This window comes from Macaca fascicularis, chromosome X (assembly GCF_037993035.2).
Source record: "Macaca fascicularis isolate 582-1 chromosome X, T2T-MFA8v1.1".
Classification (NCBI taxonomy): Eukaryota; Metazoa; Chordata; class Mammalia; order Primates; family Cercopithecidae; genus Macaca; species Macaca fascicularis.
In genome coordinates this window covers 159,972,812-159,994,437 of record NC_088395.1, presented here as the reverse complement: position 1 = coordinate 159,994,437, position 21,626 = coordinate 159,972,812, and the positions used below count along the sequence as shown (strand labels likewise).

The window sequence follows — 21,626 nt, the reverse complement described above, 5'->3', positions numbered from 1 at the left end:
CCGCGGCGCCCTCCTTCCGCCCCTGCCCGGCCCTCTGGACCCGGCCCGCCCTCTGCCATCCGTCCCTGGCGGGCCCGATGCCTGTCGGCCGCTCCCTCCGTCCCCAGGCGGACAGGTCCCCGCCTTCTGCGGGCTGCCTGGCTTTTGAATGCTTTGAAGGGGAACAATGGAGCGAAGGATAGAGCGAGCAGCAGGGGGCAGTTGCGTTCAGGGCCTTAAATGCCAAACAAGTGCCCTAAAAGCCTGGGCCAAACACTCAGGCTCTAAAGCACGGGCTGAATGGGGCATCCTAGGAATAGCTCTGGAGTGAAAAAAAGAGCGAAGAGAGCGTTTGAAGGCACGGACTGAGGCCTTTCCTGCCTGCCTGAGCCCTGTATCTGGCTCTGCTGGGTGGAGGGATCTTTGGGGACCAGTCGGGGCTCGGATGGAGGGGCAGGGTGTGTGGGGGCCAGCTAGTGAGGGGCGGGGGTCCCTGCTTCCCCTTGGCCTGAGGCAGAGGTGGGACGTGGGAGTCTCCCAACCAGGAGCAGGTTAGGGTGTGGGTGCGGCTGTAGGCAGGGGCGCAGGCTCTCTAGTCTCTCTGGAGAACTCGAACATCGGTACTTCCGAGGGCAGCTGCTGGAAGTCCAGGTCCTGGGCCTGCCTGGGTCTGGCTAGCTCCCAGGCCTTGAAGCACCAGGTCCTGCAGACACACTCGACGACGTGTTCGGGAAGGGCCTTGGTACTGGGAGAAGGGGGAGGGGAGGTGAGGGAGTGTTTTTTCCCTTCTGGGCAAGAGAATTAATTGCTCCTAGTTGAAAGGCAGGAAGTACCCGCACAGCCTCTCGTCCCCAGATCTGCAGGTCAGGGTCATATGTGCCCACATTTGCACAGAGCCTTACTCTGACATGCGTGCAAACACACGCCTAGTACCCCTGCACTAGTGCCCGCAGGCCCGCCTTCGGAACAGACGCCTGGTGCCCAAGTGCCTTGCCCCTCTCCCCACATCTATACCCCAGGGATTTCCCTCCCACCAAATTGAAGTAAGTTGTCTGCTTGACTTGTCAACCGCCTTCTGCCTCCTGCCTTCCCGATTTCCCGGAGAAAAGCTGCTGCCCTGTGGTAGAGAGTGGAGGAAAGCCCCACCACCCGTGGATGAGGGAGGCCCCAAGACTTGCCCCCAGGGTAGCTAAGATCTTACTCCGAGGGGGCTGCCCCCCTCAGGCCTATGACGGGCAGGTGCAGCTGCAGGGGAAGGGAGGCAGAGCAGTCTCTTCCGGCAGCAGGAAGTGGTAACCGCCTATGGGGAAATCGTGGGGCTGAGCAGAAGGGGAACCGGAGCTGAACTCTCCTCCCCTACCAAGGGGGCCTGGAGGGAATGGCAGCCAGCTGCTGAGGTTCTGCTCTCTGGTGCTGACCTTCCTTCCCCCTCCCCTCTGAACTTCCCACCCCAGCTCTCAAGGCTCCTTGGACCTCTCTGGGGGCTGACTTGGGAAGGGAGGACCCCATCCGATGTCTGGGGGAAGCAGGCCACCCAGGGGGAGTCCAGAGACTGGGGCAGCAATGGTGTTCATGTCCACTGGTACTGTGGGCCAGCGGCCCCGCTGTGAACTGTGCAGTCTGGCAGTGGTGACCAGGGACAGCCTTCTGGAGGTGGGGGGATGGCAGCCTGGGATGCCAGCTTATGTTGGGGCTCTCATGCCCGCTCCGGCTGCTTGGCAGCGGGGCTTTGGGCACAAGGCAGTCTAGGTGCAGGCCCAGTGGGAGGAGACGGCAAGACCGGGGCACAGTGGGGCTGGAAGGGGCGCCCTGCCCCCAGGAGCCCCTCGCGGGCAGTGCCAGCCCTGGGCCGCCCCGCCCCACCGGGAGCCGCGCTGGGGGCGGGGCTGGGCGGAGCCCGCGCAGGGTGCTGGCCGCAGCGCCCCCAAGTCCCGGCGCCGGGCCCACTCACGGCCGCGTGGGAGCAGTGGGGTTCGACGGCGCGGCCGCTAGGCCGCCATGGCCGCTCACGGGAAGCTGCGGCGGGAGCGGGGGCTGCAGGCTGAGTATGAGACGCAAGTCAAAGGTGAGAGGGCGCCGGGCGCTCCCGGCCCGTTTCCTGCGGAGACCCCAAGGTCGTGAGGGAGCCCCAAGCGTCCCCGCGCTGACCCAGGGCCCGATGCTCTCCCCAGCGACCTCTGGAGTGGGGGTGGAGGAGGGAGCCTGAGCCTCTTGCCTGCCTCCCCACGCCCATTTGGCCTCAACCGCCTGCCATCTTCCCTTCCTTCTTTCCTGTCTTCCTTCTTTTGGTCTTTGTCCTCCTTGGGTCTCTGCTCCTCACCCAAGGTTCAGTGTAGACACTGGTGGCCGCCGGTAAAGGGGAGCCGGATGTACCAACGTGCCCCCCAGAAGGCGGTAGTTTAGCTACAGTGAAGTCAACCACCTTGATTGGGCTAGGGGGTGGGGGGTGGGGGGTGAGTAAGGGAGTCTGGGTAAGTGGATTGGTGGAGATCACCTGGCCCTAACCCCAGTGTAGTCCCTGGAGCCTCAGCACCTTTTGCCCCCCTTTAGCACTGAGGGGGATCAGAGGCAAGGGCCACTGTCTCTGGGTCAAGCTGGCGCAGTGAGTCTTGGTTGAGAGATTTAACAGGGCTGGCTTCTCAGCCTTCTGAAATTGAACCTCTTTGGGTTCTGATAAACACCCATGTGCAAATCACATGCAAATCAGCTTTGCAAATTCTTAGCCAATAGCTTGTGCCCATCTTATTCAGGGCATGGTAACTCTTGCAAAGGAAAGAGGCAGCATCTCAGTGCCAGCAGCTCCTCCATATCACTCTCAATCACTCCATTTTACCAGTTACGGAAACAAGCTCAGAGAGGTGCAATGACTTGCCCGTGGTAACACAGCACTACAACTTCTAGGACGTAGAATGCAATAACCCTTGAAGTGCCTTTCAACCCAGAGATGTAGGTTCTAACATCATTATTCAGTGCAAGCAATTTATACCCTTTAAAGTATGCCCCAGTCCTCCTCCTTTGGAAAAGGCAGCCTGTGTCCAGAACCAGCTTGAGGTGACTACGCAGGGTGAGCCAGCTTTCCAAGCCTCACCATCATGCTCAGATGGAAGTAATCATCTCCATCCTGCTTCCCCAAAATGCCATGAAGCTGAAAGACTTGGAAAACTTCAATCAGCAAATATGGGTCAGTGATTTCACACTGAAAAGTTGGGGTTTCGAGCAAGACTATCTAAGGGTTCCTCACTTGCTCTGGGTCTGCATCCCACACCCTAGAAAAACTTCCTACCATGCTACAAAACGGGGTCACTGTCTTGACACCCTAAATTCTCAAAGGTCAGCATAGCCGTGGTTTTGGAGACCATCTTCTCTTCTGTTTTGCTTGTCAGCAGAAGTGAGACCAAATGCCTTGCTCACAGGAAGTGCTGGTGGGGCCCTGGGCCCAGCTCTGTAATTCAGGCAGACATGGATTCCAGCTCTCCTTTTGCCAGATGTTTCCTATACATCTCTGCTGTCCCAGGCCCTGGAAGCATACTGCTGTACAGGAGAGAACCCCGACTCCAGCCCCTCCAGCCCTGGCTTTTTACCCAGAGTAAAAACAGTGATTCAATGAGGACTCTCCTGATTTCAAATGGCGTCAGCACCCACCCTGCCCTCACATGGCTCATGGGTCTAGTGGGGGAGACATAGACTTTCCATTATGATAATAAGCACCACAGAGGGAAAGTGCAGTGTGCCAAGAAGGGGTCGGAAGAGGGCCAGCCCTAGTTTGGGGGGAGGCCAGGACAGGGTGTGCTGACGAGTTTGTCTGAACTGAGATCTGAAAGCTCGGCCAGGAAAGCCACCAGTGCAATCAACTTGCAATTCACAAGTTTCCTGCTCAACACCAGCCGGGTGTGCATGCCCGGATCTGGACTGGGACATGGCTTCCAGTTAGCTTTTACTGCCGGCAGTGATGAAGAAAGGCAGCGGTTCCCTCTGCTGGTTCCTTCTGCACTGTTCAGTTGTCATAAGTCCCCAGAGATTGTATTCCTCTGGGGGAAGCAGGGCAAGACAGGCTCCAGAGGGCCAGTGAGGTGAGCAGTCGCACCTTTCTTGGAATGAAATGAAATTTACTTCTATCAAAAAATGTTAAACCGGGCTGGGCGTGGTGGCTCACGCCTGTAATCCCAGCACTTTGGGAGGCCGAGGCGGGCGGATCACCTGAGGTCAGGAGTTTGAGACCCAGTCTGGCCAACGTGGTGAAACCCTGTCTCTACTAAAAATACAAAAATTAGCTGGGTGTGGTGGTGCATGCCTGTAGTCCCAGCTACTCGGGAGGCTGAGGTGGGAGAATCGCTTGAACCCGGGAGGCGGAGGTTTCAGGGAGCCGAGATTGCACCACTGTACTCCAGCCTGGGCAATATCCTCCGTCTCAAAACAAAATAAACAAAACAAAACGTTAAACTGATTCAGTGAGGACTCTCCTGATTTCAAATGGCATTAGCGCCCACCCCACCTGGCCTTGGAGCTGACAAGTTAACCACAGGAGGCCAGCCTCAGATAGGATGAGGACACTCTCCATCTGCCTCACTTGGCATCGTGGGCTCTGCCCTGCCCTGTCAGGAGGTCCCCCGCCCCAGGCTTCCACTTACCCAGCTTGATCCCCCAGTGGGAAGAGCTCTCCTGTTCAGTAATTCAATTGGAAGGATCAGGCTCCTGGGTCCCTCACCTGGCTAGTCTGGTGGGGGCAGGGAGTGGAGGGACGGAGGGGTGGGTGACGCATGCAGCCAGGGCTGGGGCACCTGGAGTCAGGGGAGCTGAGACTAGGGAGGGGACATTCTGCAAGAGGAGATCAGGGAGGAGGTAAGGATGCTGGGCAGGCCAAACCCACAGGGTCGCCATGCAACAGGCCCTGGGAAGTCACTGGCGGGACAGAAATCCAATGAGATTGAGCTCTTCCCAGCGGAGTCATCCCTCGCTTGTCCTGGTCTGAATCCCTGCCGTCTTTTGCCTGGATTAATGCGGTAGCGGCCACCTGGGCTCCACCTGGCAGTGTGAGTGGGCCCTGAAAACGAAGCTGGACCACATTCCCCCACTACTGTGGCTCCTCTCTCACTCGGAGTCCAGCTGGGAGTTCTGCCTAGACCACGGGCTCTGTGCCATCCGTCCCTACCGGTCTCTCGGACTCCCCCTACTGCCCCCACACAGCCAGCTGCAGCCTTCTGCTCCAACGATGCAGCTTGTTCTTGACCACCCTCCTTTAAAAAGAGATCCTCCCTGTCCCCACCCACCCCCGGCTCTGATCTTGCTTTGTGTGTTCATCTTCTCAGCACCCATCACTCCTGGACATTCTGGTATGTGTCCGTGCCCCATTCCAATCCCAGCTCCAAGAGGGCAGACACTTGGTCAACCCTCTTTGCCTCTGTATTTAAAACGTGCCTGCCACAGAATGGGTGCATAATCAACATTCTGCTGAAGGAAGAAATCAATTCATGTCCCTCCCTGGGGATGTGCATGGAGATGAGTAGGTGGGCAGCCTACTGGCCAGAAGCTGAGCTAGCATCTTATTTACCTGGGACCCTCAGTGCCTGGCTGGGCACTCAGGAGGTGGCAAAAGTGTCTTCCGCAGGTTGCTTAAACTTGCCGGACAGGCACTTCTTTGCTTCAGGCCTGTGTGGGGGAAGCAGTGTTGCCAAATCAAGCCAGTGATAGGGTGTCAAAAGGCTGGCGGTATGGGGCCCTGGGTGTGACTCTTTCTGCACGGTGAGGGAATGCACAGGTGGGGCGGGGGATGATTGGGAGTGGGAAGTGGGGACAGAAGACAGGGACTAGCTCCCTGCCCCATCCTTTCACTTCCAAGGTGGGATCAGCTCTCCTTGGTGCCCAGCCCTCACTGTGGACTGTCCTTTCCCCTGGGGCCTGAGGGCAGGGTTCCCCCGCCACTGAGACTGCGAGATCGCTGCAGCCTTGCCCTGAGCAGCGCTGTGATCTGTGTGTTGTGTATCTGTGTGTTTGCAAGGGAGGCTGCCACCTCCTGGGGCCTGGGTACTGGGGGAAAGGAAGTGGCAGGGGAAACCATTCAGTGGCTTTCCAGGAATGAGGGAGAGACAGGAAGCCAAACTGAAAGGTGCCTGGCTGGCGTTGGGGTGAGACAGGGTTGGGCAGCCTTGTGTTCCACCCACCGTGAATGGCTTCACCCTTCCCAGGGCGGCCTTGCTCCCTCTTACGCTGGGCCTTTGTGCGGCTCTCACCTCTCTCTGGGACACCCTTCTCTCTCCCCCTCAGCCGGGTGGCTCGGGCCATCTGTTGGCCTCAGCACAGAGGTGGGCTGGACAGCTGAGGCCAGATCTGCCTGCAGGGGCCTAGCCTCTTTCCTCCCCTCTTAGTTCCTGCCTTCAACCTAGGCTGGGTCCAGAGGAGCCCTCAGAGCAGACAGGACTGGGGTCTGTGTGTCTCTGCCTCTCCCACCCCACGCTGGCCTGGCTGACCCAGGCAGGGCATGCTGGCCAGGCCTGAGCTGTGGTTCCCCCCACAGAGATGCGCTGGCAGCTGAGCGAGCAGCTGCGCTGCCTGGAGCTGCAGGGTGAGCTGCGGCGGGAGCTGCTGCAGGAACTGGCAGAGTTCATGCGGCGCCGCGCTGAGGTGGAGCTGGAGTACTCCCGGGGCCTGGAAAAGCTGGCCGAGCGCTTCTCCAGCCGTGGAGGCCGCCTGGGGAGCAGCCGGGAGCACCAAAGCTTCCGGTAGGTGATGTGCTGGCAGGGGGGCCACGGCAGGGTCTGCTTGCAGGTCTCACTGCCCCTCTACCCCCAGGAAGGAGCCGTCACTCCTGTCGCCCTTGCACTGCTGGGCAGTGCTGCTGCAGCATACGCGGCAGCAGAGCCGGGAGAGCGCGGCCCTGAGCGAGGTGCTGGCCGGGCCCCTGGCCCAGCGCCTGAGTCACATTGCGGAGGACGTGGGGCGCCTGGTCAAGAAGGTGAGGCTCTCACCCTGGGCCATGGGAAGTGTTCAAGGCTTTGGGATCAGGAGGCTGGGAGGGCACTGGAGGCCAGGTGGGGACCAGGCAGAGTGAATCTGTGTGCCTCCCAGATGGGGCTTGAGCTGGGCAGAGCTTCCAGTGCCTGGCGGGGCCTCTCTGGGCAGTGCTGTGCTCACCCCTGCCTCTGCCTCTAGAGCAGGGATCTGGAGCAGCAGCTGCAGGACGAGCTCCTGGAGGTGGTCTCAGAGCTCCAGACGGTGAGGAAAGGGCCGGGGAGGGGCCTGCCCCAATGGCCCAGGGAGAAATGCCACTCACAGCTGGGGAAGAACATCCCCAGGCCATCACATCTCCCAAGCCAGGCTCAGGGAGAAGCATGCACCTAGGAGCAAAGGCCCTCTCTCCCTAAGCACAAGGCATTAGGCTAAGTGCTCACATGGGATTGCCCAGCTCTGAGATCCAAGTTCCAGAGGGGCAGGGATGGAGGGTTAGGGGCTGGCCCGGCCGTGGCCTTCAGCAGCACTACCTTGCTTTGGGTCTCCTTGCAGGCCAAGAAGACGTACCAGGCATATCACATGGAGAGTGTGAATGCTGAGGCCAAGCTCCGGGAGGCCGAGCGGCAGGAGGAGAAGCGGGCAGGCCGGAGTGTCCCCACCACCACTGCTGCTGCCACTGAGGCAGGGCCCCTCCGCAAGAGCTCCCTCAAGAAGGGAGGGCGGCTGGTGGAGAAGGTGGGCCCGGGGGGCACCTCGGATGCAGGCCTATGGGGCATGGGCCCTGACTAGGACCTGCTGTGCTGAGGGGGAAGCCAGGGCTGGGTGCAGGGGAGGGCGGGAGTGGCAGGACGGCGCCATCAGGTTCCAGGGATTCCATACGGAAGGCTCCCAGGGCCTGAGAGAGCGGGCAAAATGGTCGCCCGGCCCTGGACAGCCCCACGCAGCCTCTGCAAGCTCTGAGCAGGGCTCCTGCAGCTCTGCTGTTCGCCAGCCATTCCATAAGGTTTGAAAGGGGCGAGAAGACACTTAAGGTGGGCGATGGGGTGACACGCACGGAGAAAGGGCGTTTGAGGTGAGCCCAGTAGAGAGAGTGGGGAGGTTGGGAAATGCCTAGATGGAGCTGCCAGGCTGTGCGGGGCTGAGAGTGATGGTCTCTGGGACTCTGGGAGCAGAGGAAGGAGTCGGGCATCTCCGGTGTTCTTAGGGGAAATGACAGAGTTTGGCTGTGTTGGGGGAAGGTCTCCCTGGTTGCTGTGGTTAAAGTGCCAACTTTAGCCGGGCACAGTGGCTCACGCCTGTAATCCCAGCACTTTGGGAGGCCGAGGTGAGTGGATCACCTGAGGTCATGAGTTCAAGACCAACTTGGCAACATGGTGAAACCCTGTCTCTACTAAAAATACAAAAATTAGCCGGGCATGATGGCGGGTGCCTGTAATCCCAGCTACTCGGGAGGCTGAGGCAGGAGAATAACTTGAACACTGGAGGCGGAGGTTGCAGTGATCTAAGATTGTGCCACTGTACTCCAGCCTGGGCGACAGAGTGAAACTCTGTCTCAAAAAAAAAAAAAAAAAAAATAGAGTGCCAGCTTTAGAACCCAGTTGCCACCAGGTTCTGTCTCATGGCCCTCGATGATCTATCCCTACCCCTTGCGGTGCTCGCTCCCCCTCAGCCCTGGCCCCTGCAGAGGCCTGTGGCCACTTCCAGCTGTGCACCTGTGTGCTAGCTCCAAGCTGGGTTTCTCGTACACCCTCCATGGTGGGGTGCCACGCGCGCACTTTCCACTCATCAGGTATCTGTGAATAGTTCTGTGTCACCCCCCACCTCTGTGGGGAATGTTGTGGCTCGAACCAAGGCAAGTGGTGGAAGCACAGCAGGCAGCGCCAGCACTGGCAGGTGAACAGCCGCGGAGTTGAGTCACCTCCTGGCATTGGGCTGTGGTGTGGGGAAGGCAGCAGGACTTCTGGGCTTGACCAGTTCCGGTGTAGTTGTCCACAGCGAGAGGGGTGGCGATGGGCATTACATGAAAGGCCAGAGATAGGGGCTGGCCACGTGCGTGACCCTGGCACACTTGCATTGTCTTGAGTAGCGGCAGGCCAAGTTCATGGAGCACAAACTCAAGTGCACAAAGGCGCGCAACGAGTACCTGCTTAGCCTGGCCAGCGTCAACGCCGCTGTCAGTAACTACTACCTGCATGACGTCTTGGACCTCATGGATGTGAGTCCTTGGTGGGCAGGTGGGAAAAGGTGCCTGGTGCCCCGGGGCTGGGAAATTACAGCTCCAGGACCCACCCGAGCATCTGCTTGTTTCCTCCTCAGTGCTGCGACACAGGGTTCCACCTGGCCCTGGGGCAGGTGCTCCGAAGCTACATGGCCGCTGAGAGCCGCACCCAAGCCTCCCAAGTGCAGGGCCTGGGCAGCCTGGAAGAAGCCGTGGAGGCCCTGGATCCTTCAGGGGACAAGGCCAAGGTTCTCGAGGTGCATGCTACCATCTTCTGTCCCCCGCTGCGCTTTGACTACCACCCCCATGATGGGGATGAGGTGAGGGTCACCCCCTGCTGGGCTCGGCATTCTCTGGCCTTCACTGTACTGGCGGGCAGTGGAGTGGCGTGACCCACGCTTTGCTCAGGAATCCAAGTTCTCCATGGTCTCAGGCAGTGCAGCAGCTAGAGAACTGTCCCACTTCCATTTGCAGCCTCACTCCAAGGGTGCACCGCCACAATGGCCAAGGAGGGCAGGACACTAACTGTTCAAACCATGCAGCAGGCAGCCATGTAGCTGCCCATACATTGTTCTGGGCTGGTTTCTCTGTGTTTTTAAATTTCGTGACACAAACTTGGGAGGAAATGAAGCACACACACAGTAAGATGGAATCGGACTTCTTTATTCTTCTTCTTCGAGCTACTTTTTCCTGCAGCAGTTTATCCTGATGGGCATTGGCAATGACCTGGGATTACACTGGGCCCCTTGTGGGCCGACTTGGAACTTTACAAAGAGTCCAACATCACCAGGGCTTCTGATGGCACACAGCTACTCCCTAACCTACCCCTCCTGTTCCCAGCTTCCACCCCCAGAAACAGCCACCCACCTCTCAGCATCAAGCAGCCATTTTCCACTGGCCAATGACGACTAGCATCTCTCACAGCCACCACACGCTTCCCTGCATCTTGTTCTCCCAGTGGGTTTATTCCAGAATTTTTGGCTAAATTAACATTCAATGTTTCAATCACCATGACAACAGGTACTGTTGGCAGCTGAGCCATGTACTGTATTAGGATCACATGTCCTTCCTTGGACAATTTTTCCTTTTCTTCTGAAATTTATAACTCCCTCGCCTCAGGAATGCTGCTTGCTAGAACATACCCATTGCTAGGAGTTGATCGTTACCTCGTCCCAGCACTGTCCTCCACACCAGGCACCCTGTGGGGTCCACCTTCTCCTCTGTGCCCTCCCTCAGCGCCCCAGAGCCCTCCAGTCTGGACTGCTTCGCTTCTGCCCAGTGCCCTGTTTCTGGATTCCACGGCAGCAGCTTTCTTGGTTTGATACCCTTGTTTTCGTGGACGCCTTCACCAAGGGTTTCCCGACTTAGCACATCTGAAAATGTCTGTATTCTTTGTTTTGTTTTGTTTTTGAGATAGGGTCTCACTCTGTCCCCCCGGCTGGAGTGCAGTGGTGTGATGTGATCTCAGCTCACTGCAGATGCAACCTTCTGGTCCTCTCACCTCAGCTTCCCAAGTAGCTAGGACTACAGGCTTGCACTACCACGCCAGGCTAATTTTTCTATATTTTATAGCGAGGGAGTTTCACTATGTTGCCCAGGTTGGTCTCAAACTCCTGGGCTCAAAGAATTGGCCTGCTTCAGCCTCCCAAAGTGCTGGGATTACAGGTGTGCCACGTGCCCGGCCAACCCTTTATTCTTATTTCATGAATACAGTACTTCTTGAATCTTTCTGAAACTTTTATTTATTTATTTTTTTGAGAGGCAGTTTCCCTCTTGTTGCCCAGGCTGGAGTGCAGTGGCACGATCTTGGCCCACTGCAACCTTCACCTCCTAGGTTCAAGTGATTCTCCTGCCTCAGCCTCCCAATTAGCTGGAATTACAGGTACCAGATACCACACCTGGCTAATTTTTTAATTTTTTAAATTAAATTAAAAAAATTTTTTTGAGACAGAGTCTTTCTCTGACACCCAGGCTACAGTGCTGTGGCGCAATCTCGGCTCACTGCAACCTCTGCCTCCCAGGTTCAAGCAATTCTCCTGCCTCAGCCTCCCAAGTAGCTGGGACTACAGGTGTGCACCACCACGCCTGGCTGATTTTTGTATTTTTAGTAGAGACGGGGTTTCACTATGTTGGCCAGGCTCGTCTCAAACTCCTGATCTCAGGTGATCCGCCTGCCTCAGCCTCACAAAGTGCTGGGATTACAGGCGTGGGCCACCATGCCCGACCCTTTTATTTTTATTTTTTAGTAGAGACAGGGTTTCACCATGTTGGCCAGGCTTGTCTCGAACTCCTGACTTCAGGTGATCTGCTTGCCTCAGCCTCCCAAAGTGCTGGGATTACAGGTGTGAGCCACCATGCCCCGCCTGAAATGTTTTTTGTTTTCTCCTGTTCCTGCATCTGCTCTATTTTCTTGCTTTTGTCCCTGAGTCCAAAATCCCTGCTATATCCTTTCCAGAGAGCAAATCGTTAGTTTTCTGCTGATCGTGTCTGTTTGGTGATTCTTGGCCGTCAGTTCATATTTAAGAAGAGGCCTGAACACATACCCCACAAATGTGGATGTCTGTGGTGTTTCCTCCTGGCCTAGCCAGTTTCCCCAGTAGAAACTCTTCTGACCCTGTCTAGGGAGGAGAGGGGGCGAGAGGGCTGGGAGCTCACTCTGCTGTGTGGATTTCCTTGGAACTACCTGGTTTCAGTTCCACACCCTCCAGCCAAAGCCTAACAGGAACAGTCCTGTAATCTCCATTGCTAGAGGGAACCCTGCTCCGTGGGGAAGCTGGGGCCTCTCGGTGAGAGGGTGGTGGAAGGGTGGTAGAGGACTTGGGCTTGCCTTAAGGGATCTGCGGGGAGGGCCCAGGTAAGTGGGGCTTGGTCCTGGATTAAATGCCTTCTGGAAGCAGAGTAATTGTATGATGTATGATTGGATGTCTTGATTAATCTTATCTAGAAGGAGACAGTGATGGAAGCTGAAGTGATGCGAGGAAGTCATAGTCACTTACATTAACCAGGATGGAGGGATGGTTTTGTGGCTTGGAAGAAGTTCTTGATTTTGTCCTCACTCAGACGTGATCGCAGAGTGGTCTTGTTTCTGTCTTCGCCCATCAAGGTCACACAGTGGCCTTGCCTGATGTTGATGCTCTGGGACATTTCCGGTGTTCAGCAGGACAGCACTGAGACTGGGCTGATAGGACCCTGAGTCCCAAATCCCTGCTATATCCTTTCCAGAGAGCAAATCGTTAGTTTTCTACTGATCGTGTGAGTTTAAGGGAGGGATCAAATTTCAATGTTCCCTAGGGTATGGATAGATTTATTTTTTCTCTAGAGAGAGGGTCTGGCTCTGTTGTACAGGCTGGAGTGCAGTAGTGTGATCATAGCTCACTGCAGCCTCCAACTCCTGGGCTCAAGTCATCCTCCTGCCTGAGACTCCCGAGTAGCTGGGACTATAGGTGCATACCACCATGTGTGGCTAAGATTTGTATTTTAAAAACAATTATTTTATTTTTAAATTTTAATCTATTTATTTATTTATTTTGAGACCGGGTTATGAGACGGGCTAATTTTTGTATTTTTGGTAGAGTCAGGATTTTACCATATTGTCAAGGCTGGTCTCGAACTCCTGGGCTCAAGTGATCCACCTGCCTCAGCCTCCCAAAGTGCTGGGATTGCGGGTGTGAGCTAGTCCAGCCTAGATGAACTTTTAAAAAAATGTGTGGCAAAATACACATAGCATAAAACATACCACATTCACCATTTTTAAGTGTGCGGCCCAGGGGCAGAAGCACATTCACGGTGCTGTGCAGCCATCACCACCATTCAGCCGCAGAACTTGTTCATCTTCCCAAACTGAAGCTCTGGCCCGTTCAACCCCAACTCCCTACCCCCCAGCCCCTGGCACCCACCCTTCCACTGTCCGTCTACAGAGTTCACGGCTCTCATTTGAGGCCCCTCACAGGAGTGGAATCCTATAGTGCGGGCCTTTCTGTGACTGGCTCCTTTCACTGAGTCCCATGTCCTCAAGGGTCAGCCATGTTGGAGCCCATCTCAAAATGGCCGTACTTTCTTCTCCATGACTTGCACCTTCCTGCAGTCCTGTAAGGCGGGGCTTGGTGGAGATGGAGAGCAGGGCAAGTGTTTAGCCACAGATGAGTCCTCACTTTCAATTTTAACTGTAATGTCAACTTTCTGGATGTTTACATGCTTAAAAGAGTAATTCCTTCCTTCATAAAGTATTGGCTCCCACTCTGCCCATGACGCAAGCTGCTCTCATCTTGCCACACGGAAATTTATGTCTGCCCAGTTAGAGTGAGCAGTTTTTCTGTCTACTCCTTTCCCTAGAAGAAGTGGGGCTGGGCCCTCCCTGTTCTGTCTCAGACCTCAGTCTTCCTTACCATTCTATTCTATTTTATTTTATTTTGAGATGGAGTCTCGCTCTGTCACCCAGGCTGGAGTGCAATGGCGCCATCTCGGCTCACTGCAACCTCTGCCTCCCAGGTTCAAACGATTCTCCTGCCTCAGCCTCCCAAGTAGTACAGGCACGCGCCACCATGCCTGGCTAATTTTTGTTTTTTTTTGTTGTTGTTGTTTTTTGTTTTTTTTTTTGAGACGGAGTCTCGCTCTGTCGCCCAGGCTGGAGTGCAGTGGCCGGATCTCAGCTCACTGCAAGCTCCGCCTTCCGGGTTTACGCCATTCTCCTGCCTCAGCCTCCCGAGTAGCTGGGACTACAGGCGCCCGCCACCTCGCCCGGCTAGTTTTTTTGTATTTTTAGTAGAGACGGGGTTTCACCATGTTAGCCAGGATGGTCTCGATCTCCTGACCTTGTGATCCGCCCGTCTCGGCCTCCCAAAGTGCTGGGATTACAGGCTTGAGCCACCGTGCCCGGCCTATTTTTGTATTTTTTTTTTAATAGAGACGGGGTTTCACCATGCTGGTCATGCTGGTCTTGAACTCCTGACCTTGTGATCTGCCTGCCTCGGCCTCCCAAAGTGCTGGGACTACAGATGCACACCACCATGCCCAGTTAATTTTTTGTATATTTAGCGGATACAGGGTTTCACTAAGTTGGCCAGGCTAGTCTCGAACTCCTGACCTCAGATAATACATCCGCCTCAGCCTTCCAAAGTGCTAGGATTACAGGCGTGTGCCACTGCGCTGGGCCACCATTCTGTTTTAAATAAGAGTTTTATTAAGGTATGATTCATATACCATAAAATTCACCGTTGTAAAGTGTACAGTTCAGTGGTTTTTAGTATATTTAGAGTTGTGCAGCCATCACCATCTAATTCCAGAACATTTTTGTCACCCCCTAAAGGAGCCATTAGCCACTACTGCTCCCTGTTCCCCTCTCCAGCCCCTGGCACCCACTCCTCTGCTTCCTGTCTCTATGAATTTGCCTGGCTGAACACTTTACATAAGTGGATTCATTCCTTCTCCTGGCTGAATCCTCTTCCATTCTGTGGGTAGACTGCACTGAGTTTAGCCATCCGTCTGTTGGATGAGTGGTGCCGCTATGAACCTCTGTGGACAAGTCTTAGTTTGGACACATGTGTTCACTTCTGCCATTCTTCAGCTGAGCGTCTGGGCTGGTGGTCCTGTGTCTGGCCGCCAGACCACAAAAGGGTGCTTGCTTCCCTTATGCCCCGGGAATCTTGGCACCTACTGCCCAAGCGCAGCCCTCAGCCCCCTGGCCGCCACCCTCTGCAGGTGGCTGAGATCTGCGTTGAAATGGAGCTGCAGGACGAGATTCTGCCCAGAGCCCAGAACATCCAGAGCCGCCTGGACCGACAGACCATCGAGACGGAGGAGGTCTGGGCAGCCCACTGGGGGTTAGAGGGAGACAGGGACCTGGAGCCTGTATAGCCTGCTGTTGGAAGTGGCTGCCCTGCCTGCCCGCCTCCCTCTGGTCCCTTCCTTCTGACTTGGACTTCCTGTCTCCATCCCTGTCCCCCATCTCTTACCACCCTGTGCGGTCTCCTCTGCAGGTGAACAAGACACTGAAGGCGACACTGCAGGCCCTGCTGGAGGTGGTGGCCTCGGATGACGGGGATGTGCTCGACTCCTTCCAGACCAGCCCCTCCACCGAGTCCCTCAAGTCCACCAGCTCAGACCCAGGCAGCCGGCAGGCAGGCCGGAGGCGTGGCCAGCAGCAGGAGACCGAAACCTTCTACCTCACGGTGGGGAGGGCTGGGCTGGTGGGTGGGACCCGTGGGGGCGTGGCTGGGGCAGAGGGAGGGGCTCAAGCCAGGGCTAACACTTTGGGCTCTTCTTGGGGCTGCCTAGAAGCTCCAGGAGTATCTGAGTGGACGGAGCATCCTCGCCAAGTTGCAGGCCAAGCACGAGAAGCTGCAGGAGGCCCTTCAGCGAGGTGGGCCCAGGACCCTATGTAGCCCACGGTCCTCCCCTCCTGCCTGTCCTTGGCCATTATCCACACCTTTCTCTCTGGGATGCATTGAAGACCCTTGGCCTGAGAGGCAGACCAATGTTCTCCCACCCCACAGGTGACAAGGAGGAGCGGGAGATGTCTTGGTGAGTCCTTCATGAGGGGCTGGTGTGTTCTGAGAAGCTGGGGCCCTGCGATGGTCCCCCATCTCTTCTCTCCGTCGGGCCCAGCTCAGCTGCCCAATTCCCTGAGCCTCAATATCCCAGTTTTCGCACTGGATTGTGGAATAACTTCAGAGAATTAGAGGCCTACTTGGCTGGGCTGGTGGGTGGGGCACCCTATTCTCCATGCCCGGCCCCCTCAGAGCCAGTTCCCGTTCACCGCAGGACCCAGTACACACAGAGAAAATTCCAGAAGAGCCGCCACCCCCGCCCCAGCTCCCAGTATAACCAGAGACTCTTTGGGGGAGACATGGAGAAGTTTATCCAGGTACTTGCTTTGCCCCACATGCCAGCCCACCTGTACATGCTGGTCTTTCTTCAGCCTTGGGTCACCTCAGTGACCAGAGCATCTGCCTGATCCCAGGGTCCTCCACTCTCAGTCATCAACTGTCCCTTTCTGGGTGGGCCTCTTCCAGGCCGCTGTTGGGCTCCCCTGTAGCCTCTGCTGATTAAAGGGAGCATCCTTAACTAGTAATGGGAATGTATAGAAAACCTGGGGCAGCAGCATTTTTAGGTGCGAGATATTGAGAGCTTCTCCCCTGCAACTTCTGGCCAGCGTGGTACTGGGGGTCCTGGACAGTGAAATAAGGGGAAGCAAGAAAGATCAGAAAACTAATACTGAGATCAGAAAGTATCAGAGGGTGCCAGGCACGGTGGCTCACGCCTGTGATCCCGGCTCTTTGGGAGGCTGAGGTGGGCAGATCACTTCAGCCCAGGTGTTCAAGACCAGCCTGGGCAACAGGGTGAAACCGCGTCTCTACTAAAAATACAAAAATTAGCCGGGCATGGCGGTACGTGCCTGTAATCCGAGGCGGGGGGGGTGGGGGGAGGGAGGGAGGAAGGAAAAAAAAAAAAAGGAAAGACAGAAACAAAGAAAGAAATACAGAGAAATAAAAGGAAAGAAAGAGAGAAAAAAGAAAAGAGAAAAGTAAAGAAAGCATCAGAGGGGGCCAGGCATGGAGAATACCAGAAGATCAGAACTGATACCATCATTTTCAGTGATGTGGTTATGTGTGTAGAACATTCAAAAATCAACAGATTCTTTAAATGAACACTTTGAGTTTCTTTCTTTTTTATTTTATTTTTTTTTATTTGTTGAGACAGGGTCTTGTGCTGTTGACCAGGCTGAAGTGCAGTGGTCACGATCTCAGCTCACTGCAGCCTTCACCTCCTACCTGTTGGGGTTCAAGCGATTCTCATGCCTCAGCCTCCCAAGTAGCTGGGACTACAGGTGTGCACCACCACACCTGGTTAATTTTTATATTTTTAGAAGAGGTGAGGTTTCACCATGTGGGTCAGGTTGGTCTCGAACTTCTGACCTCAGGTGATCCTCCTGCCTCAGTCTCCCAAAGGGCTAGGATTACAGGCGTGAGCCACCACACCCAGCTTGAGTTTCTAAATGTTACTTGATTCAAGGTCGGTGTACAGAATTCAATTGCATTTTTATATTCCAGCAACAATTTGCAAATAAAATGTAAGGCACTGCCTAAAACCTCATCAAAGATATCAGACACCTAAGAGTGGATCTAACAAACAGTGTGCTAGGCCTCTATGCCGACAACGATGATGTGCTCTTGAGAGAAAATAAAAGCACTCAGCCTGGTGCGGTGGCTCATGCCTGTAATCCCACCGTTTGGGGAGATTGAGGCAGGAGTATCACTTGAGCCCAGGAAGTCGAGGCTGCAGTGAGCCGAGATCATGCCACTGCACTTCAGCCTGGGTGACAGAGTGAGACCTTGTCTCACAAAAAGAAAAAAAAGCAATTGGATGACAACACGGGGCATGCTGTGTCCATGGTGAAGTGAACACCCTCTGTCCCTAGTGCTCAGGCCAGCCTGTGCCCCTGGTGGTGGAGAGCTGCATTCGCTTCATTAACCTCAACGGTAAGCAGGACCCAGCCCCTCCCGCTGTCCTGGCACCCAGCACCCAGCTCCCAGCACCTGGCATGGGAGGCCATCCTGGAGGGGCTGGGGAAGATGCTCAGTGCCCACCAGCTCGTTGTCCTCCCACAGGCCTGCAGCACGAAGGCATCTTCCGGGTGTCGGGTGCCCAGCTCCGGGTCTCAGAGATCCGTGATGCCTTCGAGAGAGGTGGGGATGGGCAGGGCGGGCAGGGCTGGGGGCTCGGGCAGACGTTACCAGCTTCCTCCCCCCACTGCACCACTCGCCTGTCTGCAGGGGAGGACCCACTGGTGGAGGGCTGCACTGCCCACGATCTGGACTCGGTGGCCGGGGTGCTGAAGCTCTACTTCCGGAGCCTGGAGCCCCCACTCTTCCCCCCAGACCTGTTCAGCGAGCTGCTGGCTTCTTCGGGTGAGGCCGGGGCCTGAGGCCAGTGGGGGTAGGGCACTTGCTAGGGCAGCCCCACTCACTCGGCTCTCTCTGGGCGGTTTTGGCCACAGAGCTGGAGGCCACGGCAGAGAGGGTGGAGCACGTGAGCCGCCTGCTATGGCGGCTGCCCGCGCCAGTGCTGGTGGTTCTGCGCTACCTCTTCAACTTCCTCAACCAGTGAGTGCTGTGGGGCAAGTGCTGGGGTGGGGGCCAGGGTCGAGGGGATAAGGGGACTCGGGGTGCGGGCTCTCTGCTTGTGATGTGTGTGTCCCCCCAGCCTGGCCCAGTACAGCGATGAGAACATGATGGACCCCTACAACCTGGCCGTGTGCTTTGGGCCCACGCTGCTACCGGTGCCCGCTGGGCAGGACCCGGTGGCGCTGCAGGGCCGGGTGAACCAGCTGGTGCAGACGCTCATACTGCAGCCAGATCGGGTCTTCCCACCCCTGACCTCACTGCCTGGCCCCGTCTACGAGAAGTGCATGGCACCGCCTTCCGCCAGCTGCCTGGGGTACACCCTTGGTGCTGCAGAGGGGATGGGGGGTCCACTGGAGAAGAGCCCCCCTCATCCACCTTGCTCTGCCCTGAACCTCAGGGATGCCCAGCTGGAGAGCCTGGGGGCGGACAACGAGCCGGAGCTGGAAGCTGAGATGCTTGCCCAGGAGGATGGTGAGGGCGATGGGCAGAGAGCCCCACCCTGTCCCTGCCCTAGTGTCCACACCCGCCCCCCCCACCCACAGCTTGGACCCCCTCTCCTCCCCAGACCTGGAGGGGGTTGTGGAGGCTGTGGCCTGCTTTGCCTACACGGGCCGAACGGCCCAGGAGCTGAGCTTCCGGCGGGGGGACGTACTGCGGCTGCACGAGAGGGCCTCGAGCGACTGGTGGCGGGGGGAGCACAATGGTGTGCGGGGCCTCATCCCCCACAAGTATATCACACTGCCTGAGGGGTAAGTGAGCTGCGCTCTCAGGCCCCAGGGTTCCTGGAGTCTCCGCACCTCCCCTTCATCCAGCCCTCCCCTGACCCCAAGTTAGATTCTGAAGGTCTGGGCTAGGCCAGAGAATGGAGCCTGTCTGACTACTTCTGACTGGCACGGAGGCTGCTGGCCCTGGACCCTGTGCAGGGAAGGAGCACTCAAAACAGGCTGGTGCTTCCCACCACAGGGCAGAGAAGCAGGTGGTGGGCGCAGGGCCGCAGACTGCAGGGGAGTCTGGGAGCAGTCCTGAGGGCCTCCTGGCATCAGAGCTGGTTCACCGGTGAGCAAGAAGACAGGGCTTGGGGGGCCCACACATGTGCCGTTCTAGGCCAGAGGGGACTGGGGTCAGGCTTTGGCCCCGTGGGAGTGGGAGGAGTTGGCAGATGAGGACGTGACAGAGTGACCCAGCTTGTGACAGGGAAAGAGGCTCTAGAGGAGCTTGGGGACCACTGGGCCAGCCTCCTTTCCTTGGCCACACCGCAAGATGGGAGGAGCCACTGCCCAGTTAGCTCAGGGACTTCCCAGAGCCCCCACCAGGCTCCCCGTCTGTCCTGCAGGCCAGAGCCATGCATCTCACCCGAGGCCGTGGGACTCTCTGGACATAGACGACGCTGCTTGGTCCCAGCCTCCCCGGAGCAACACGTGGAGGTGGATAAGGTGAGAGTGGGTATGTGGCAGGTGAGGGACATCTGTCCTGGGGGGATCTTTGCCTTCCCTTGGGAGCCAAACTCCTCCCTCCTTGAGGTTCCAGTCCTTGCCCTCCCTGGCCTTAGCTAAGGGGAACCTGCCGCCAGACGCACAGGCCCAAGGCAGACCCCATGGAGGGTAGGAAGGCAAAGATGTAAGGGCGAGTGGGGATGGAGAGGGATGGCCACAGTGGCAGGGATGAGAGGGACAGAAGACACCTGGCCTGGCTAGAGCCTGGGGCTTGCACGTTGGAATTCACGTTTGGCTTCAGAGCAGGGAGTGGCAGGGCTGAGTTAAGGCTGTTTACCTGGTAGAGGCAAGGGACTCCAGGGCAGATTTCAAGGCTGGCATCTGTAGCTGGGCTAGGTAACAGGCGGTGCCATGGCAGGCGCCTGGCATGCCAGGGAGGATGAAAGGGACAGATGGCAGGGAGGCAGGAGGGGGTGGCTGGTTGGGGATTGGAGTGGGGCAGCAGTGGCTCTCGAAGGAGCAGAGCGCAGGCTCAAGATGTGGCTCTGGCAAGCGCACGACCTGGGGAGCCCTGCTCCATGCTCTGTGCCATGGGACCTGTGAACACTGTTGGACTGACGTGGAAGCCCAGGGAAAGTTGCTAAGCCCAAGGAGGAGAGACCCGAGAACATGTGGGTGTCCCAGGTGTGGCCAAGCCCCCCGGCTTAGGGAGCCCAGGGAGGGTCGGGTAGACACGCAGGAGCAGGAGCGGGAGCCAGGGACAGAGCAGCCAGGAGATGCCATGGGAGGACACTGACCTGGGAGTTCCCCGCATGCTGGCGGTCCCTGAGGCCACGGGCAGGGGGACTGTGATCTCTGCCAAGGAAAGAGCGGGGGCGAGAAGAGAGGGGTCCCCACTTTCGGGCTAAACCAAGGAATTGCTGTCCTCAGAGGAGACTGTGACAGAGACACCAGAAGGGGCAGGCGGGATGCCAGGTGCGAAGTGGGGGAGAGCGACCTGGAGGCTGAGGGACTGGGATGAGGGACTGGGATGAGGGACTGGGATGATGTCCGGGGACTTGCTTTGGGAGTGGGAGGAACTCAGGTGGGTCTGGGGCAGGGTCAGTCGGGGGAGCTCACTGGTCACCCTCCCTTTCTTTCCCCTCCACTAGGCTGTGGCACAGAACATGGACTCTGTGTTTAAGGAGCTCTTGGGAAAGACCTCTGTCCGCCAGGGCCTCGGGCCAGCATCTGCCACCTCTCCCAGCCCTGGGCCCCGAAGCCCAAAGGCACCGGCCGGCAGCCGCCTGGGCAAAAACAAAGGCTTCTCCCGGGGCCCTGGGGCCCCAGCCTCACCCTCAGCATCCCACCCCCAGGGCCTGGACACAACCCCCAAGCCACACTGAGGTGCTGCTGCTGGAGCTGTGTGCCCCAGGCGGCTACCCCCTGGACCGGCCACTCTCCCCAGCCCTCTTGCTTCTCTCCAACCCTGTCCAGCAAGTTCAGGGTGCCTGCACTTCACCCTGTGCAGAGGTGGGATGGGGCCGCACATGCAGGGATGCCCACTCCACAGCCTGCCTGCCTCTCAGCCCTGGCCCAGACCCCTTTTGGAGGCTGGGGAAAGCCCTCTTCTGCGACTTTGTGGAGGGCTGGTCAGTGGCTGCTGGGTGGCAGGTGCCCTTGCTCAGATGCCTGGCAGGGCTGGGTGGTGATTCATAAAGACCTCGTGTTGATTCCCTGATGGGAGCCAGCTCTCTGTCTCAGGGGTGGGCGGGTGGGTGCTGGAGGCCAGAACAGCTTCCCTGGGGGTCCTGCAGCTTTGAAGACTTGGCCGCCTGCACCATGGGTTCCAGAGCTGTGCACATTACTGTGGGTATGTGTGTGGGGGTCTGTGTATGGCTGTGTGCTGCCTCCACACCCACTGTTACCCTGATCCAAAGAGACCCCTTG

At 57.2% G+C, this 21,626-nt stretch overlaps 1 protein-coding gene across 24 annotated transcripts; it reads left to right on the top strand.

Annotated features, from left to right (window-relative positions):
- The first annotated feature begins 1,915 nt into the window (after nt 1-1,915).
- ARHGAP4 (Rho GTPase activating protein 4) lies at nt 1,916-21,415 on the top strand. 24 transcript variants are annotated; one of them, XM_074029647.1, is made up of 23 exons: nt 1,916-2,044; nt 6,491-6,695; nt 6,766-6,928; nt 7,126-7,188; nt 7,477-7,659; nt 9,011-9,139; nt 9,241-9,462; nt 14,840-14,941; nt 15,118-15,309; nt 15,416-15,500; nt 15,634-15,661; nt 15,902-16,004; nt 17,559-17,619; nt 17,749-17,826; nt 17,914-18,048; nt 18,138-18,243; nt 18,344-18,577; nt 18,662-18,735; nt 18,830-19,013; nt 19,228-19,320; nt 19,598-19,697; nt 20,628-20,672; nt 20,849-21,415. In XM_074029647.1, the coding sequence occupies exons 1-22, from the start codon at nt 1,978-1,980 to the stop codon at nt 20,637-20,639; spliced, it is 2,619 nt and encodes an 872-aa protein (XP_073885748.1). In that variant the 5' UTR covers nt 1,916-1,977; the 3' UTR covers nt 20,640-20,672; nt 20,849-21,415. The 24 variants fall into 24 exon arrangements, with proteins under 24 accessions (XP_073885748.1, XP_005595003.1, XP_015299739.1 ...); XM_005594946.4 differs by lacking the exon at nt 20,628-20,672; XM_015444253.4 differs by having other exon boundaries at nt 18,344-18,735.
- Nucleotides 21,416-21,626: the final 211 nt, after the last annotated feature.